Source organism: Pezoporus flaviventris, unplaced genomic scaffold (assembly GCF_033815535.1).
Source record: "Pezoporus flaviventris isolate CSIRO_AGI_PZ_B2104156 unplaced genomic scaffold, CSIRO_AGI_Pfla_v1 ptg000036l, whole genome shotgun sequence".
Classification (NCBI taxonomy): domain Eukaryota; kingdom Metazoa; phylum Chordata; class Aves; order Psittaciformes; family Psittacidae; genus Pezoporus; species Pezoporus flaviventris.
The window spans coordinates 39,088,775-39,107,089 of NW_026892584.1; the positions used below are offsets into that span (position 1 = coordinate 39,088,775).

General features: G+C 39.0%; 1 protein-coding gene across 11 annotated transcripts in view; it reads right to left on the reverse strand.

Annotated features, from left to right (window-relative positions):
• The window catches only part of BEGAIN (brain enriched guanylate kinase associated), a 172,563-nt gene that overhangs the window by 73,196 nt on the left and 81,052 nt on the right, over positions 1-18,315 (reverse strand). For 6 of the 11 annotated variants that reach the window (XM_061463979.1, XM_061463980.1, XM_061463987.1 and 3 more), the window contains one exon: positions 6,903-6,992. The exons of the other annotated variants lie outside the window; for them this stretch is intronic. In XM_061463979.1, coding sequence (XP_061319963.1) covers positions 6,903-6,992 — 90 coding nt within the window. The remainder of the gene's footprint in view (positions 1-6,902; positions 6,993-18,315) is intronic. 11 annotated transcript variants of the gene reach the window in all.

Below are 18,315 nucleotides of genomic sequence, written 5' to 3' on the forward strand. Positions count from 1 at the left end.
ATTTTTAGTTGTTGGGAAATTAAGCCCAAGCATTTTACAAGTGTTTTCTAGGTTAATGAAAGTTCATTAATGAAGTGGCAATTGGATTTCTATGTTAATTAAGTTTTGATTACGTGTTACATGATTGGGGTCACCATTTCAAAAAGCAGTTTTTGTGGCTACCCTTGCAGTTGTTCCATCTGATTAGGAGAGGGATGGGATCAAATTACAAAGTCTAGATCCAGATTCTGAGAATCCAGCCACAGACTTGAAATTAATTTTACGGGGGAAATAGATTGTGTTGCTGCACCTCAGACCCTGAGCCCAGTCCACAAATCGCAGTTTCTTGTGCTCTTTATTGAGCATCTCCTCTTGTACCCAAGCAAATACCCAAACAAGCCTCAGCAATGGGTATCCAAGTTCTACAATAAGTATTTTCCTATAAATTCAGGCTTACACAAACTTTGTTCAGCTCACCTACTTTTTTGTAACTTTTCACTGTCTTTTTTTTTTTTTCCACTACAGCACATCCACCAAATTACTCCACTACTTTCAAAGAAGTTTTATAAATATTTGAAACTTTGAAGTATGAACAGTTTGCCTGTCAAATTGCATGCATATCTTTCCTTCCTATAGATATATATACACACACAGGGACACATATATAGATAGCTTTCTGAGTGGTTTTTGGTGTGGGATTTTTTTTTTTTTTCCAAGTATTAAACCATTTGAATTTTCTTTCCAGTACTCATTTCGAAATAAACAACCTGAAGCTGGGTTTGGATTGTGAGAGAGAAGGCCTGTACATATGTTTCGGAACAAATGTGTGGGTGATACAAATCTGAAGTTCGGATATTTTCCAGATGAGTGATGGAAACATAAAGCAAGTAACAGAGTCCTTTTCTCGGGTTCTAGGCATTCTGTCAGAATCTAAACCAGAGAGGAGGGATGCTTTATCAGGACCAATAGAGTCATTTGGAGGGGAGGTGGGGAAAAAGAGGTGTTTAGCAGTTGATGTCCAAAGTGCTGTGGGACAGATCCTTATATGAGAGCTTATTTGCAGCACCTTGGAGAGCTGATATAACTACCCTGAAAAGAAATACTGCTGGAGTTTGGAAAGTAGATTTTCTTCACTTAGGATGTGACTACCTGCCTCTTGCATAATTTGCACATTAAAAATTCAGACCAAGCAAGAGATATTATATGATAAATATGTCTAAACTCTATTGGGCTTCTTCATAAGAGGTAGAAAAGAGACAACTATATTAAAAAAAAAAAGCTAATTATGTTTTGGGTATACAGATCTGACAGCCTTTTATTGCAGAAGGGAAGACTTCTATAACAAGTATATGAAGCCCACAGACACATCTATCCAACAGAGTGTTCAATATTAACCATAATGTGAGGCAGTTGCGATATGAAAATCCAGTTACATGTTGAGATGCAAAATCCCCTTAGAGGACCAGCTCTCAACACTGAGTTGTCTTAACTGAATGCCATTATTGGCAGTGGAATGTATCAAGATTTTTTAAATATTCTCATAATAAAGACATACAAATTGTCCTTTGTTTAAAGATACTATTCATAACCTAAGGCTTTGAATGGATTGAATGGAAATACCATGAATAAAATTACAACTTTGAGAAACAGAAACTAAAGGTGTTTTGATTGATTTAAATGAAGTTTCTTCAGCAGGCTATTGTGATTCCCCAGCATGCTGAAACCTGCAAACGGCAAATGAAAATGAACAGTGAGAATCCAGACCTGCATGTAAGGGAGCACGTTATTGTGCAGATCACTAAGAAATCCAGGGTACAGAACAGCTCATGGAGACAGAAAAATGTGGATTTACAAACCAGGACGTGCACTATCCAGCACAAGCAGCTGCACTGGCTGGCCCAGTGCTGTACTTGATAGAGATCTCCATAGAGACTGAAGAGTTGAGCCAGGACACATGATCTATGAGGACCGATTTAATACTTCTGCTAAGTTGATTTGGCCCTGGAGTATTTAAAATACATTTCTATTTCCCATTAATGAGATGACAGCTTTTGTTTATGAGACACTTTTGAGGTTAAATACTGGAGTGTAGTCAGGCTGGCTGTACGAGAGAAATAAATGTAGTGCACAGTGAAAAGGAAGGAGCCTTGTGCCCAAATTCAAAAGTGACTAAAGCATACTGAAGCAGAGGCAGCAGAAGCTGTCATGATTTCTGCCTTGTTTCAAGCTGCCTCCAATGCGTCTACTAGGATCTTCCTAAAGTCTGTGCAGACCAACTGATTTCAGCTCTGGCAGATAGTCAGTGGCTTAAAGGGAAACCATTAAGTTCAGTAAGTGATCCTACAGAAGTCTGAATAAAGGCTGCTTCTGTTCAATTTGTTTCTCTGTGTTTCTAGAAAATGAAGGGATGAACAGGTGAAAAATAAGGTTACAAAAGGAGAAAAAAAGCATGCAATTCAGGGAGGAATACATGTTTTCTGACTCATACTCTAAAGATGAGTATACTTATTTTCTTATGGTAATGAAGGAGTCTGCTCATGTTCATGCCCTACTTCAAATTGTCTGCATTATCCAAATGCTGCCTAGTGCTGTCAACTACACCTGTAATGAGTCAGCTGGTGAAGCTGGGAGAGTTAAATTCTGGTATGGCAAACTTCAGCCAGCATTTATACAAGAGAGTAAAGACATAACTACACTTTCTTTTCCTAGGGATGAAGGGATATTTACACTGCTTGCTGCCCAGACTGCTCTTGACATGACTCTGGAAGAAGGTTCATCTCTGTAAGAGCCGCTGTTTTCCGTCTTTTCATAGGCCAATATCTAACCAAGATGTTTGGTTAGAAGAAATGGTAAGTTACAGTGCAAAGTTGCAGGGTACGAAAGTCTAAGAAAAGTGACAGAAAAGGCTGACTGCAACAAATACTTCTTTCTATAACAAAGGCTATTGGGGGGCAGGGGAACTGTCTCACACAGAAAGTGATTTAAAGTTGTTGAACAGATGTTGCCAGCTTTTTAATGTCTGGCAGTCTGCAAGCATCTCACTAGGGAATTTAGACTACTAAGCAGTGATGAGAAAGGATCAAAAAACCAAGAATGAAGTATTGAGAAATTGAGGTAGCAAAATTAGAGGTAGACTTCAATTTATGATTTGAAAGCCAAAGAGAGCTCTCCAGGCAATTGAGCAAGCTGCCTTCAGTTGCAGCAACTCTCCTTACAGCTTTGAGTGGCCAGCTTCTAGATTGTCTTGGTTTGTAGTCATGGATAAGCACTCCCCCTGGAAATTACTGAAAGCAGCCTGCCACATCAGCTCACAAGCTTATAAAGTTATATTTTAATTGTGTCATTAAACCTTTCTCAGTTTTGCTTTTGTCTCTTTACCTTCCTGATTCATCTGGATCAAGCTGTGCTGGAACACGTATGTGGTTCCTACTGAATTGTGCTGTTTATTTGCAATAGGACATGTAATGAGAATGGGTAAACCCACTGCCCAGGAGCAAGCTGGAATGTATCTTACTCTTTCTATTAAAAGGCTGAAGTTGGAGGTGCATAAGGGAGTACTATAGGAATGTGCTTTAGTAGTAGGGAAAGAATTTTATTCATGCTTCATTTGACATAAAGCATACAGACATAGGTAGATGGGCAAAGTTCTCAGCTTAGCTATATCCTTGCTTTCCAAATCCTTTTCTCTTTCCTCTAATTTGAAATTGATCTTTGTCTGGCTCAAGGGACTCATTTTAGTGGGCTGGTTTAACATTTCTCATTGGAAAGGTTATGCTAAGCAGGTGCAAAAAGTAAATATACTCTTTTGGCTTCAGGACCAGTCAGACAGAATTACTACTGGGACTGGGACTGGGGGTAGGAGGAACTGCAGATGTAGCTGCTTTTTTTCCTTTCTAAGCAGCATTTATTTCCTTCTTTGAGGAAATGACTGAATTTTCTTCTTAATTATATCTAGTCAGTTGCATTCTAATCTTCTTTTGTGACAGAAGACCTACAAGATAGGATCTCATCTTTTAACTTGAATCCATAGGTGACTTTTAAAAAGTGCCAGTGCTTGCCAGATATTATTACTAAAGAGCATGGGAGGTATTGATGCTGTTGGTTAGAGTGAGGCACAGCACTGACCCCTCAGACACATTCAGTAGCCATTGGTGTGTCAGTTCTAATGCAATCTCTGTTCTTTATCATTTAATTCTGCCATCACAAACAGCTGCATGATATAACTTAAGTGACATGCTAGAGAGGTGAGCTCTAGGGACTTTTTGGAAGGTTTACTGGTAGTAGAATAGATCAGTGATTTGTTAACGCAAGCAAATAATTAAATTAAATACATTAATAAATAGATTTAATTTATTGATTACATAATAGTCCTTAGCCTGGACACACCCAAATTCTCAGCTGTTCTTCAGATTCTGAGGGAAACTGTTACTACACACAAACGTGTATAAGATGTTGAACGGGAACAATTGAGAGGTACTGGCTGCTATCTGAATGAACTTATTTTGCCTGAATATTTCAAGATATTTTTAGTTTTCCTACAATAACAAATGATACTCAGTTCTTTGATCAACTTGATATTGCAGCAAAAGAAGAGAAGGGAAAAACCATAAAGGAATTGCCATCTGTCATCTTTGGCTAAGTATTTTAAGCCCTACCTTGTTTTTATACACTGCAGCACACTATTTTAGGACTTGTTAACTGAGAACTCCTCTACTCCAGAAGAGTATAATTGAGTTCACCTCTAGCAAGTTGCCCACTGTTCAGCATGCTGTGTCATCATTTGGTGCAATCTTCCTCCCAACATTATGTCATGATTTATTAGTTCAGTCAAGTCTATTTCATCCTGCTCCCCTAGCTGAACTGGCTTTTCAGTGCAAGGCTCTGTTTTGTTGTCTTTTTTTTGGTGGGTGTATCTGGATGGAGAGAGAACAGGACCGCATTCCTCCAAACTCCTGTTAGCAGTCCAGAACCTTGACATTAGCTCTTTTGTAGTTTTTTGATTGAGCCATTAAATGCAAGCTTGGAAGGAACAAATCAGGCAACAGGTATTAATCTGAAAAGATGCTTGTACTATTCATATGAAAAACAATGCCCAAAATGCTTCTTCAGAGGGGACCCAAGAGCCCTCTCATTTCACCTACACTGCAGAACCACCACCTTAATGAACCAGAGTGAAGAAGCAGCTCCCTTACTATAGGCTTTGCCAAAAATTCCTCTTGTGCCCTGAGATAAGGATTACCTAAACACAGGGCACTTTTTTTGTTTCTTTTTGTTTGTTTTTTGTGAATTGAGACTTATTTTAACACTCCTGCTGAAATTTTTATTGCTTTCTCTTTAGTTTCTTAAAAGCTAAGGTGCATGAGGCTTGGTGAAATAGAATCTATCCTAATTTTGTAAGTGCCAACAGTTGTGAAAGTTGTAATACTATCTTTCATTTTCACAAATGAATGTTTTTGTTTTGTTTTGTTTTTTTTTTAGTTCCTTCAGCAAGCTGATGTTTTTTAATATAATTGGAAGGAAAGTTTCCAGATACATTTTTAAAATCTAGATATCTTGGAACAGTGTGATTAAAATGTGAGTTAATGAACAGCAAAGAAACAAACTTTCAGGAAATACTAAAATCTCCCTAAAATTTTAGATCATTGTGGGTCTTTTAAAAAGCAGGGAGGGAAATGAAAAATATCTTTCAATGGCTGTTTATGTTTTTTTATGCAATTGCGAAATATCCTGATCTTTGGTGTACATGGAGATAAACTGATATTTTCCTCCAGAAGAGTAAGCCTATTTTCTGTTGAGCGTAAGAACTAGAAGTGGACAGTGAAGGTAGGAAAAGATTTTTTTTTTTTTTTTTTTTCCCTGAGCCCTACAGAAGGGCAGTTTTATATTCCCTGATTATATTTCACTTCACTGGTCATCTCCTGGTTTCAAGGACAAGCAGCAGAGCAAAGCTATTTTTGCATCAAGCTCACCTAAACCCAGATAAAAGTAGAATGCATGTACAGAGCCCCAGGGTACTGAAAAAGAGGAATTCAAAACACTTTTCCAACATTATTGTTTTCTTCACTCCACAGAATGTAGACTGTGCCAAAAAAATCCAAAAGAATCTCACTTTCCTCTTCCTTACACCAGCAACACTCTTAAGTTGAAAAGTCACACTAATTATTCAAAGAAAATCAATAGACTGCAAGAAGGCAATCTAAAGCTTAGCCTGTCTTTACTTCTTTTTATCTAATTAATTTCTTACTTTGCAATATATTTCAATATTTCATATGTCATTGAAAATTATGTAATCAGTGAATGACATTTCTTCTACATACCTGCCACTTGAAACAAAGTCAAAGGACAAAGAACAAAGAGTATATTCAGGAGAAAAACAGAAGAAAATCTAAGCAAAATATGGAAAAATGAATCATTACTTAAACTTCTACTATGTGCTGCATAGGAGTGTAAACTAGAATCAGTCATAACTCCTCCATCCTTTTGACATCTCTGTACTTATAACATGAAAAGATCCTTACTTCAGGACACCGAAAATTAATGTAAACCTGATAAAGGAGAGAAAATACATACATACCAGCAGTTAAAAAAGTGGGTAAACTGCCTGGATAACTGTAGCATCAACCATAAAATGCAATGCATCTGTATTATAAGAACTACTCAGCCAGAAAAAAAAAAATAACAGGTAGTAGTCAGTTGTAGCTTTTTTAGATTCTTAAAAAAAGTCAGTTTTTATATCTGTTTAATAACAATTATTACAGGCTTGCCTGAAGCAAGCGTCTAGGCTACTATTCCCCTAGTTCAGAAAACATAGAGCAACTGAACGATGAGAGACTACAGAGTGACGTGAAGAAATGACACATTTTTATGGACATCAGAAAGTTAGAAAGAAAGCATAACTTCACAAAACATCACTTATTAGTTACCTGTCCCAGAGAGTAGGTGAAGATTTTGCGAGCCTGCCCTGGAGAATTCTAGGTTGCCATAGGCAGGTTGGCACCCAGGAATTTCGTACCCTGTAGCATGAATAGAGGATAAACCATGGCTAGGTATGGCTCATAAGACATACGAGTGATAACCTAGCTAGATTTGCTGCATATTAGTAGGCTATGGCATAATTTGGTACTAATTATTATTCAGAATATCTTACTTTAAAGCAGTATTAAATCTACAAAACAAGGTGATGTTACAGCGCACACATTTAGTGATTTTCTTGTATGACTATTGTAGATCAGAATAAGCATTTATAATTGACCTTATGATGGCTGTAAATGGGTGCTGCTCCATCTATTTTACTGGAGAAGCATTAAGATTTGTGAATCGAGCACTTATATTTTTGCATTTTAAACACATCAGATAGATTAAACAAATTTGTCCTTTGTTGATAGAGGGTCAGCAAAATTCCTTCTGAGCACAGTAGTGAGAACATGTTTAGCAGCTTTAATTAAATTTGGGCTGAGGTTCAATTTCCACATACCGGGTTCCATGCATATCTACCAGCAGCAGAACAATAGCTGCAAAACATTTACTGGAAATGAAAAGAACAAAGAGAAGCAATCTGAACTAGCAATATAAGCTATGAATAACACACAGCAAAAGCAGATCCAGAACCCAGGAGAAGGCCACCAAGGCAGGCAAATTAGCAATGAGAACTGTTGCCCAACATTACCATCAAGCAATGCTGGTAAGATTCAAAACACTCTGTTCAGTCCTTAGTCAAGAAAATTCTCACTCAATTCAAAGATGTTTTTTCCTGAGTAAAATCTGAGTAAGGACTACAGTATTTGGCCATGCTGAATAACTCATACTGTATTGCTGTGTTCCTCTGCAATAGCAGAAATGCAGTGTCCTTGAAGGACAAACTCAATAAAAGATCAGTTTTTCTTCACTCAAATGTATTCATATTTATGAACCAGAATTTTTGCAGAAGTTTTCCCTGTGGTCAGTGAACACTGCACATGCAGAAAATCCTACCTTCCAGTTTTCACTATCAGTTACCAGTGGGTACTGCAAAGTAGGGACCTCCTGGACCATGAACACATCTTTACATATAGGACACATTTCAGAACTGTGCTACAGAGAGCAGCAGAGAATCTCAGTGTTTATGGGAAAGGAGAACTCTGCGGAGACTCTTGCCCCTGCTCTAAGTCCACCCTGGGACCAGCTTCATGTCAAGAAGTACTGGCAGCAAGATGATGCTCTTTAAAGCACCCTGAGGAAAAGCAGTAAGTGAATTCCAGCACATTACTTGTACCACAGAGTTATTCATTGAATAAGGAAGGAACATTTAAGTATCTTTTAAATTTTTCCATACCAGACTTGGATTACGTATGTGAAGATACCCAGAGACAACAGAAAAAGTAAGGAGGCCCAAGGTTTAGGTGTTGTCATCAAATGCACCTACAGCGATATTAGCTTTAAAATTGAAGTGGAGGTGAGAATAAGTCTCTGCAATCTGTAACTCCTTGGTATTATCGTCTCTTTAGCGAACTGTATCACTTCAGATTATGTATCTCTCGCATCTTTTCTGATGTTCTCAATCTCAGACTACAAATCTCATAATCAATAGGTGTGTACTTATTTAATATGTACCAGTTCTGTGGTACTTCACTGTGTAATTTTGTTCTCAACTGTGGGTGTCAGGAAAACAGCTCATTGCAGGATTACAGAAATTGAAAATGGTCTCTACCTGACTCTCCACTTTGCATCTGCATATTTTTAGGTACAAAATTGTAAACTGCTTACAAAACTAAGGTCTTTGAAATCTTAATTTTGAGAAAAAACAGTGAGTATTCTTCCATGTAGTCTTAATTTAATCTATCTCATACCTTTACCTGATATATAAAAAATTGCTTTGCTATAGATAATCTTGGCAAAACACTTTAAGGTTGTGAGATGTTTTGACAGAGTGGGGAGGTGTGCAAAGTCGACTTCAGCTGTTTGCTCAGTGTTTTTCCTGCCATCTTTTTGGTAGTAAGTCCCATGTATTTGCTTCTTAAATGAGCTAAAGCAGAGAAAATCTCTCTGCTCTAAAAGTGGTGGTCATTCTATAGCTCCCCAAAGGGACTTAACTTCATGTCTCAGACAACAAGTGTCAGTTGTAGTCAGTCTAATCACATTCTCATGTGCAAGGCCCAATAATAATTAGGAACTGTAAGAGTTATTTATTTGCCTGATTTACAAACACAAAAAATAATTTGTCAGTTTCTGCAATTTATGTGGTATATTGTTTTATCATTGGAAAATAAGAAATCAGCAAAACAAACCAACATTTTTGCTTAAAGCAGCTGTAAATTTTAAAGGAAACAAAATGGAAAAAGCTCACAGTTCTGTTACTGTGTTATTTCACCTCTGAAATAACAGTTGTAAGAAACTTATAAGTATTGAAAATAGTGAACAAAACTATCTAAAAAAAAGTACTGTATAGAGTATACAAATAGAAGTTTACTACAGGAAAAATATCAGTCCAAAAATCCCTGATGACAAAGTATTTCAGATTATCAAATTTTAATATTGCTTTTTGTGATGCTGTAGCATGACAAAGTATCTAATTTTCTTCTTCTTCCTACAGAGCTTCCCTTATCCCTCACTAATGTGATTGAGACCGACTCCAGTGTCAAGAGTGGTTTGAATTTGGGCATACTGCTGTAGTAGTCTCGGTTTCCTTGTGTTGTCCAAGAACATGCAGTACATTACTTCAAATATTGTCTGAGGCTTGTGTGACAATAACCACAAAGAATATTTACAGACCTGTAGCCGATTCGAAAAACATTGATTTCTCAATTAAACATGATCAACACTTTATTTCAATGTCTAGAGAAGAGCAAGAAACAATTTGTCAGTTTGGGAGGCAGATGGTGATTGATTTACTGTGGCTGAAGTAAACTCATAGAGACTGCTTTGCCTATTTAAGAAATACTGAAAAAAAGTAAACACAATTCCTCTTCTCTCCCCTCTCCATATTTCATAGGTGAGTATAATTTACATCATCAGATACGTATAAAGATCCCTGATTCACGTACTGCTCAAAAAGCACTGCTCTTTTTATGGTAGGTGTACTCAGTTAGCATGTGAAGGTGCTGGTAGCAGGGGTGCTACAGAGGTGACTTCTGTGAGAAGCTATTAGAAATTTCCCCTATGTCTGAATGAGTCAATGCCAGTAGCTCCAAATTGGAACTGCTGCTGGACAACCCCATCAGCAGTAACGGTAGTCCCTCTGGGATAGCATAGTCAAGAAGTGGGAGCAAAATCCACGGCCCCCCCCACCCCATGAAACTGTAGCCAGAGGAGTGAGAATATTAGAGAGACAACTCTGTAGACGCCACCAAGATCAGTAAGGAAGAAGGGGAGTAGGTGCTTCAGGCAGCTGAGCAGAAATTTCTCTAGAGCCCATGTGTCCCCTTACAACCTATGGAGGTTAATTGTGATGCAAATATTCACCTGTAGTCCATAGAGGTCAATGGTGGAGCTGATATCCACCTGCAGCCCATGGAGGACCCCTTGTTGGAGCAAGGGGATGCAAGAAGGAGGCTGTGACTCCATGGGAAGCCCCTGTAGGACCTGTGGCTGTGGAGAGAGGAGCCCACACTGGAGCAGGTTTGCTGGCAGGAGTTATGACCCCACAGGGAACCCACACTGGAGCAGTCTGCTCCTGAAGGACTACTCCCCGTGGAAGGGATCCATGCTGGAGCAGTGCATGAAGAACTTCAGCCAGTAGGAAGCACTCATTTTGGAGAAGTTCCTGAAGAACTGTCCCCCATGGGAGGGACCCCATGCTGGAACAGGGGAAAAGCGTTAGGAGTCCTCCTACTGGGAAGGAAGGAGCAGTAGAGACAAGAGTGTGATGAACTGACTGCAACCCCCATTCCTTGTCTGTCTGTGCCACTGTGCAGGTAGTGATAAAGAAAATTGGGAATAAAATTAAGCCTTGGAAGAAAGGAAGGTTGAAGAGAAGTTTGGTGTTGGTGTTTTGTTGTGGTTTTTTTTGTTTTTTTTTTTGTTGTTTGTTTTTTTAAGATTTGGTATTATTTCTCATCCTAATCTAATTTGATAGGTAATAAACTAAACTAATTTCCACAAGTCGTGTCTGTTTTACCTGTGATGATAATTGTCAAGTGATTTCTCCATGTTCTTAGACTCATGAGCCTTTTGTTATATTTTCTCTCCCCTTCTAGCTGAAGAAGGGAGGGGTAGAATAGCTTTGGTAGGCATCTGGCACCCAGCTCACAGTCAAGGTCAACCCACAGCAGGAAACACATGGCTATTTTACAAGTGCCAATGCAAATCTGAATGAGTCTTCTGAAATAATGTGGCTTTCAGAAGTTCGAGAATTTAATGGTTGCTCCACTTGTAAGTGGAGAACTTGGTGAATAGACCTTAGCAGTCTCGAAGCAAAAATCACTCTAAACCTTAACATGTGTTGAAGGGAAAAGGATTTTCTGTAGAGGAAGAAAGAATGTGTCCTGTTCTGATTTAGGTTAACTAAGTGCTCTTTAAGATCTGAAGGAGATTGGAAAGTCACCTTTAATGGGATTGTGCTATTTATGATTTCCGTACTTGCTCAATTTAGCCCTGTTTTACCCCAGTATGAAGAAGCACAAGAACTGCTACTTTTTTTTTTTTTTTCTTCTTTTAACACCATGCAGCTATTTTAAGGTTATGCTTTTATAAACACTAATAACTCCAGATGAAACACTGACAGAGCAAGGTGGAAGAACCACCGGGACACCTTGGAACATACTGTCACGACTCTACCTCCGCCTTCCATCCTCACTGAAGAGGTACATGGCAGAGATGCTGATATAGCATCACAGACTTGCAAGATGCTGTCAGATGTGCTTGCTACCTACTTTCCTACCAGTCGTGCCAATGTAGGTAAGTGGCTGTCATCCCCAAGGAACAAAGGCTGGAGTTAATATAAATGTCAAAGAATACATTTTCTGTGAGGGGGTGGCAGCTCTATTCCTGGAGTTACCCAGAACTGTCTATGACCTCAGCATTAAATAATGTAAAACTGCTGCAAGACAGCAACAGTATATCTTAATAAATATTTTAAATATAATTCCCTAGTTGAAAAACAGAGTCTTATGGAACTGTGCAATCCCCCTTTTGAGGTAATCTGCAGGGACTGGACCAGTAGCTTCACAGTGCAGACACAGATCTGGGTCTGCAGTATCTGGGAATATAAGGAGATTAGGAATGTCCATCAAGTTTCACATTTCCCTTCAGCCCCTTCTTGTTGGTGAGAACTGGGTACAGCATAACATCTCTCCTCATTGGCTCCTTTGTCACTTGGAGAAGTCATCATCAGTGCATTCCAGGAACCTCCTTGATTGCTTACCCCCTGTTGTGTTGACCCTCCAAGAGAGATTAGGGTGGCTGAAGTCCCCCATGAGGAGCAGGGCTGTGAACATGAGGCTATTCCTATCTTTCTACAGAGGGCCTCATCTGCTCAGTCTTCCTGGTCAGGTGGCCTGTGGCAGACACCCAGTATAATGTCACTTGTCCCTGTGCTCCCTTTAATCCTGACCCATAAACTCTTGGTTGGTTTCTCATCCGTTCCTGGGTGGAGCTCCACGCACCCCAGCTGGTCATTGACATAGAGGACAACACCCGCTCCTCATCTCCCCTTGCCTGTTTTTCCTGAAGAGCCTGTACCATTCCTTTGTGTATCAACAAAATGTAAGGATTTATGACTAAATGAATAAATGAACTTTCTGTTGTCAAAATGCTAAGGCATCATACCTTCTGTGAATAATGGCAAGGGAGACAACAAGAGCTAATCAGCTTCGATAAATTTCTACTAATTAACAATTAGTTTAAGGTCTCAAAAGAATCCATGGAAAAAGACCACATTTTTTCAAACTTTTGCTAACTTTATTTCATTAGCTGGGCACCCTTGTTTGCATATGAATATCCCCCACTGGCTTGGATGTAGTTATGTGTTACAACAAAATCCAAGACTGTGCAAAGCTTTGTAAGCTTTGCGATCACTTCTCTTGGTATCACTGTGGCATTTTATTGTGGCTATATGACTTCATATTTAGTCATTCTACAAATGCATGAAATATACTAACTGATCTGAAATTTAACAGCTGGCTGAGTACAGTTTTACTGATGACTGGATTTGGGGGAAGAGGAACAGGTGCAGAAACACTCCCTCCTGCAACTACAAAAAAATATGATAAGAATTAGTCATTCAGTATCTGCATGGAAATAATCATAAATTGTTAATATCATTTCATTTGAGTCTCCTACTTGGGAAGCTGATCATCTGCATATTGTGCAAAACATTAGCTAGCTTTACTGTCTTGCAGCCTATAAACTGTTCCTACAGAATAAAACCAGTCACACTCTTTAGGATTATAGATCATCTTTGCAATATAATTCAATGTTGGCTTACAGATTGTATACTGTTTAAATGCATTTTAATTTTTCCTGTGGGAAGCAATAGCTATAGATGCATTGCATAGGTGCCAAAGTACACCTGTTGTCTGTAGACATTTTCCATTGGAAGTACACTTCCTTGTATGTTTTATAGTTCTCATGAATTTTCAGTATTAGTAACATCTCCCCAATGCTGGCAATGATAACATCTAACAGCTTCTCTGAGGCATTTATTTTGATTATGAATTTTTGTATAATGGCAGAACTCAGTTTTCATGAATGCTTTTCCACATGCAGGAGTACAAATATGAGACTGACCTAAGTGCTGTTCTTTCCTCCATTTCCCTTGGGTTCTTTACTTCAAATAGATGAATAAGTCTTGTTTCTAATGTAATTAGGCTGTCATGAATCATTTCCTCCCTACTTTTCCTCTGTCATAAATGCTTTGCTCCAGTGTCCCAGCAGTAGATCCATTTTTTGCCCTTTTTTATGGTTTGCCTTCAAGCAATCTTTACAAAGCTCCAGCTGCCCCCTCTGAGCGCACTTAACAAAGATTTGTTTCAACATGGAGAACATTATAGGATAGCAGTCAGTAGGTATGTGGCCAAGGAGACTTTTGTGTCTCAAAGTGAATTTTTATCAATTTAAATGAGACAAATTTGGAAAGATGTTTTAATTTCCTAATATGGAATATTACGATGCTTAAGCTATCCACTGCATAAACTAGTAATACCTTAAAAGCTACCCTCTAAGTCCTTTATTGCCAGTGTAATTCTCTCTTTTTCCCATTTTCCTACAGTCTTTATTGGAGCCTCTAATTTTGGGAGCTTAGGATAATCACTGACTCATTCTGTCATCTAGGAATGGACTATGTAAAGGGACTTTTCTAAGTATATGGGTGTATTTACTGCAGACATTAACTGTGCTTGTATTTGTATTTCATACCTTTTCCAAAATCTGGTATGATGTTTTTAAGTAGGGATGTAAATGTGTGAACAAAATCATACTGAATACAGAATAGGATTAACTTTACTGAGAATATCAGCTCTTCTGCGCAAAGACTGGTCCGTGCTTGCACGGTCGCAGCATTACGTGCCTGCTGCCTGCAGATAATCTGAAAGAACTAATAATCAGAAGACATCCCTTTAAATTGACACGTTTTGCATGGTAACTAGAATAAAGCTAACACTTCAGACTGAAATATACTCCTTTTACCCCAAAGAAATATACTAAATTATAGTTCAATAACTTTCATTTAATCTCTGAGTACATAGGCAAAGATCTGTTTTCTAAGCAGCTGCAATAAACTATGGTGTGAGATTTTTCAGCAAGAGAAGGAAGTGCTGTCATACCAGGGAAAGGGCAGTGATGTTTCTCTGGGAATGCTATGCTGAATCCCTGTCACCCATTTTCAAGAGAGGGATTCAGTCTCACAGAGATGCACAGAAAAGGCTTTTCATGAGACTTAAGAGTCATGTTTGTTAGAAAACAAACTCAAAAGCAAAGCTGGTCTAGATCAGTCCAAGAAAACAAAGTGGGGATACATCTGCCATTTTAAATACAACAGGGAGTGAGGGAAAATTATTTCCTCTAAAGAAAAGCGATGGCATAAGAAGAAAGTGAACTGAACTGATCACGATTACATTTTTTTTCTGGGAATTAGAAGACTTCTAATGACAGAACAACATGATTCTGGAACAGCCTACCAATAAGAATAGGAGATAGAAAGCTACTTAGAAGATGCATTAACGTACTTGCCTGTAACTGCAGATAACTATTAAAAAATATCCAGGTTCCTAAATGTCTTTTTTCCTATGCTGTTTTTGGACAAAAAAGTTATTGCCAGTATATTTATATTAAAAATAGATATTAGTCCTTCCAGATCTTATCCCCTTCAGTGTTCAGTGATATTCAAGTAAATTGGTACTTGTGGGAGAATAGAACTAGGTACCAGCTCAGTGTTGTCAATGGGGGGAAGTCAGAAATGGAAGAATTCTCATTGAGAAAGCCAGCTCCAGTTCTACCTTTCAGAGCCTGATGTAGCTAATGAATTTGTCATTTTATCTCTACTAGCAATGCATTTATCAGTCTGACACTTTCATGTGTTTACAATACAAACGCACTGCAACAGAGCAGTTATATTTTCAATTGAGAATACTATGATTACAGAGATAATGTCTAGAGAAATATTCTCAGGAGATGTTCTCAGGCAGCTTAAAATCAATACAAATGAGGAGCATTCTACATCTTTTCAGATCTGGCTTCTGGTTTGAAGAGCATGGGTGCGTTCACTGTGGATAGATTTCTACATTCATTTTGCTGAGAAAATTAAGTACTGATTGATCTTCTTCAGAATTCTGCTCACTGCAGAATTGGTAAATATGCCAACAACTGCCCCAGAGTATAATCTGAGCTATTTTTCTGTTACGGTTTGGTAGGTTAGAAGAAGGAATTAAAAAAAAGAGACTAGATTTCAGTTCAGAAATTGTTTCTTTTTTTTCTGTCTGCTCAGAAACCTACTCAAGTCCTCCTCTCCTCTCACCATAGATTTAGATTACTTTTGCTAAATTGTCTCTTAGTGAAGAAGTTATTCATCACTGACTGTACCTCTGGTGAAATAATTCAGTGGAATTGCCTGGGCTGGTTGGCATGGAGTTTATCCCTTGCATTTCACACTGTCCCGCATGACATCCTTGTCTCTAAGTGGGAGAGACATTGATTTGATGGACAGACCACTCAGTGGATAAGGATTTGGCTGGATCATCACATCACACAGTTGAAGTCAATGGCTCAATGTCCAAGTGGAGACCAGTGATGAGTGGCGCTCCTCAGGGTCAGTACTGGGACCAGTGCTGTTTAACATTTGTGTTGGCAACATGGACAGTGGGATTGAGACTACCCTCAGCAAGTTCACCAATGACACTATGCTGTGTGGAGTGCTTGACATGCTGAAGGGAAGGGATGCCACCCAGAGGGACCTTGACAGGCTAGAGGGGTGGGCCTGTGTGAACCTCACAGCAATCCTGAGCACAAATACAGGCTGGGTGGAGGATGGATTAAGAGTAGCCTTGAGGAGTAGGACCTAGGATGTTGGTTGACAATAAGCTCAAAATGAGCCAGCAGTGTGCACTTGCAGCCCAGAAAGACAACTGTATCCTGGGCTGCACCAAAATAAGTATGAGCAGCAGGTCGAGGGAGGTGATTCTCCCTCTCTACTCCAGTCTTATGACATCTCACCTGCAGTATTGTATTCGGCTCCAGGACCTCCAAAATGAGAACTATATGGACTTGTTGGACTAAGTCCAGAGGAAGGCCATAAAGATGATCAGGTGGTTGGAACACCTCTCCTATGAAGACAGGCTGAGAGAGTTTGGGTTTTTGAGCCTGGAGAAGAGAAAGCTCAGGGGACACCTTAGAGCAGCTTTCAGTATGTAAAGGGGGCCTACAAGAAACCTGGTGATGGAATTTTTACAATGGAATGTAGTGACAGGACAAGGGGTAATTACTTTAAACTGAGAGAGGGTAGATTTAGACTAGATGTTGGGAAGAAATTCTAGTGGGGGTGGTGAGACCCTGATGCAGGTTGCCCAGAAAAGCTGTGACTGCCCCATCCCTGGAAGTGCTCAAGGCCAGGCTGGATGGGGCTTTGAGCAACCTGATCTAGTGGAAGGTGTCTTTGCCCACAGCAGGGGGGTTGGAGACAGGTGATCTGTAAGGTCCTTTTAAATTCAAACCATTCTATGATTCTGTGATAATCCTGTATGATTATCATGTTGTCTCATTCCATCTTGTACTCTGGAGCTATCGGAAATTGTTTTATGTGTCTTCTATTATAAATGATTTTCTGTTGTCTTAGGTTATACTAGATCAATTTTGAAGATACCTATCCATGACTGCTACATTGGTCTCTCCCATACATCAAATAAACAGTATAACTTTCAGTGTAGAGAAAATCAGCACACTTCTTTGTCGCTCTGCTTGCTCTTCCACCCTTTTCCTTTCTTATCCATTTAAAGTATGAGTTCACTGAGGAAGAGGAAATCTCTTAGGATTTAGGGAGAGTGGCATACAGTATAATGAATCCTTATTTCAAGGAGGGACTTCAAGAGATACAGTAAAGAGAAAATGATAGGAAGATTCTGATGGGGTCACTTGAGTGGAGGGCCTTTTGAGAAATCTAGGAAAAGGCTAGAAAGAAAACATCTGAGGGACGGCAGTCCTTGAGATACATGAAAACCATCCCAATACTATCAGAATTTTTTGGGGTTAAATTTCAGATTAGCTAAAGGAAAGCTCTGAAAAACATTTCATTATCCTGAATACCATTTTAAACCAGACAAATATCAATTAAAAGGTTGAATCCAGAATAATGCAAGAATCAGAGCAGGCTCAGAGGTAAAGAAAATACACAATTTCAGCAGACTGTGAATGATAATTGCCAGGGAAGATGGTAAAGATGGTAGCACTGGAATGAAGAAGCAGGAATGGTGTTCCTGCTTGTGCCAGAAAAAGGGGTCATGAGTGCTGCCTCTGCAAGAGGGAAGAGCAAGAGTTTTCAGTCTACTCACAGCATCCTTTCCTTTGGCAGTAACAGTGGCAGGTCTCTGGCAGAGGCAAACAGGCAGCTGCCCCAGCAACTGCATACTTTGTCTATATCTAGAGCTGGCTCTGCAAATCCCGTTCCATTTCAGGGCTTGAATTATATACTATACCTGGCTCAAGGCCCATTCTATGCTTTGAAAGTGCTTTTGGGGGGAAAAAATAAGTATTGCGAAACAAAATTGCCAGGTGTGCAATCAGGCACAATTAAATGTATTATGAATGGTATGAATTATCTCCTTAAAAAAATATTAGCTATTGTGGAACAATTAAAATTTAATTTAGCAATTAAAAAAAGTATACACTCAGGTGAGTCTTATTACTGCTTGGCTAAGTTCTGCCATGTGTTTCTTC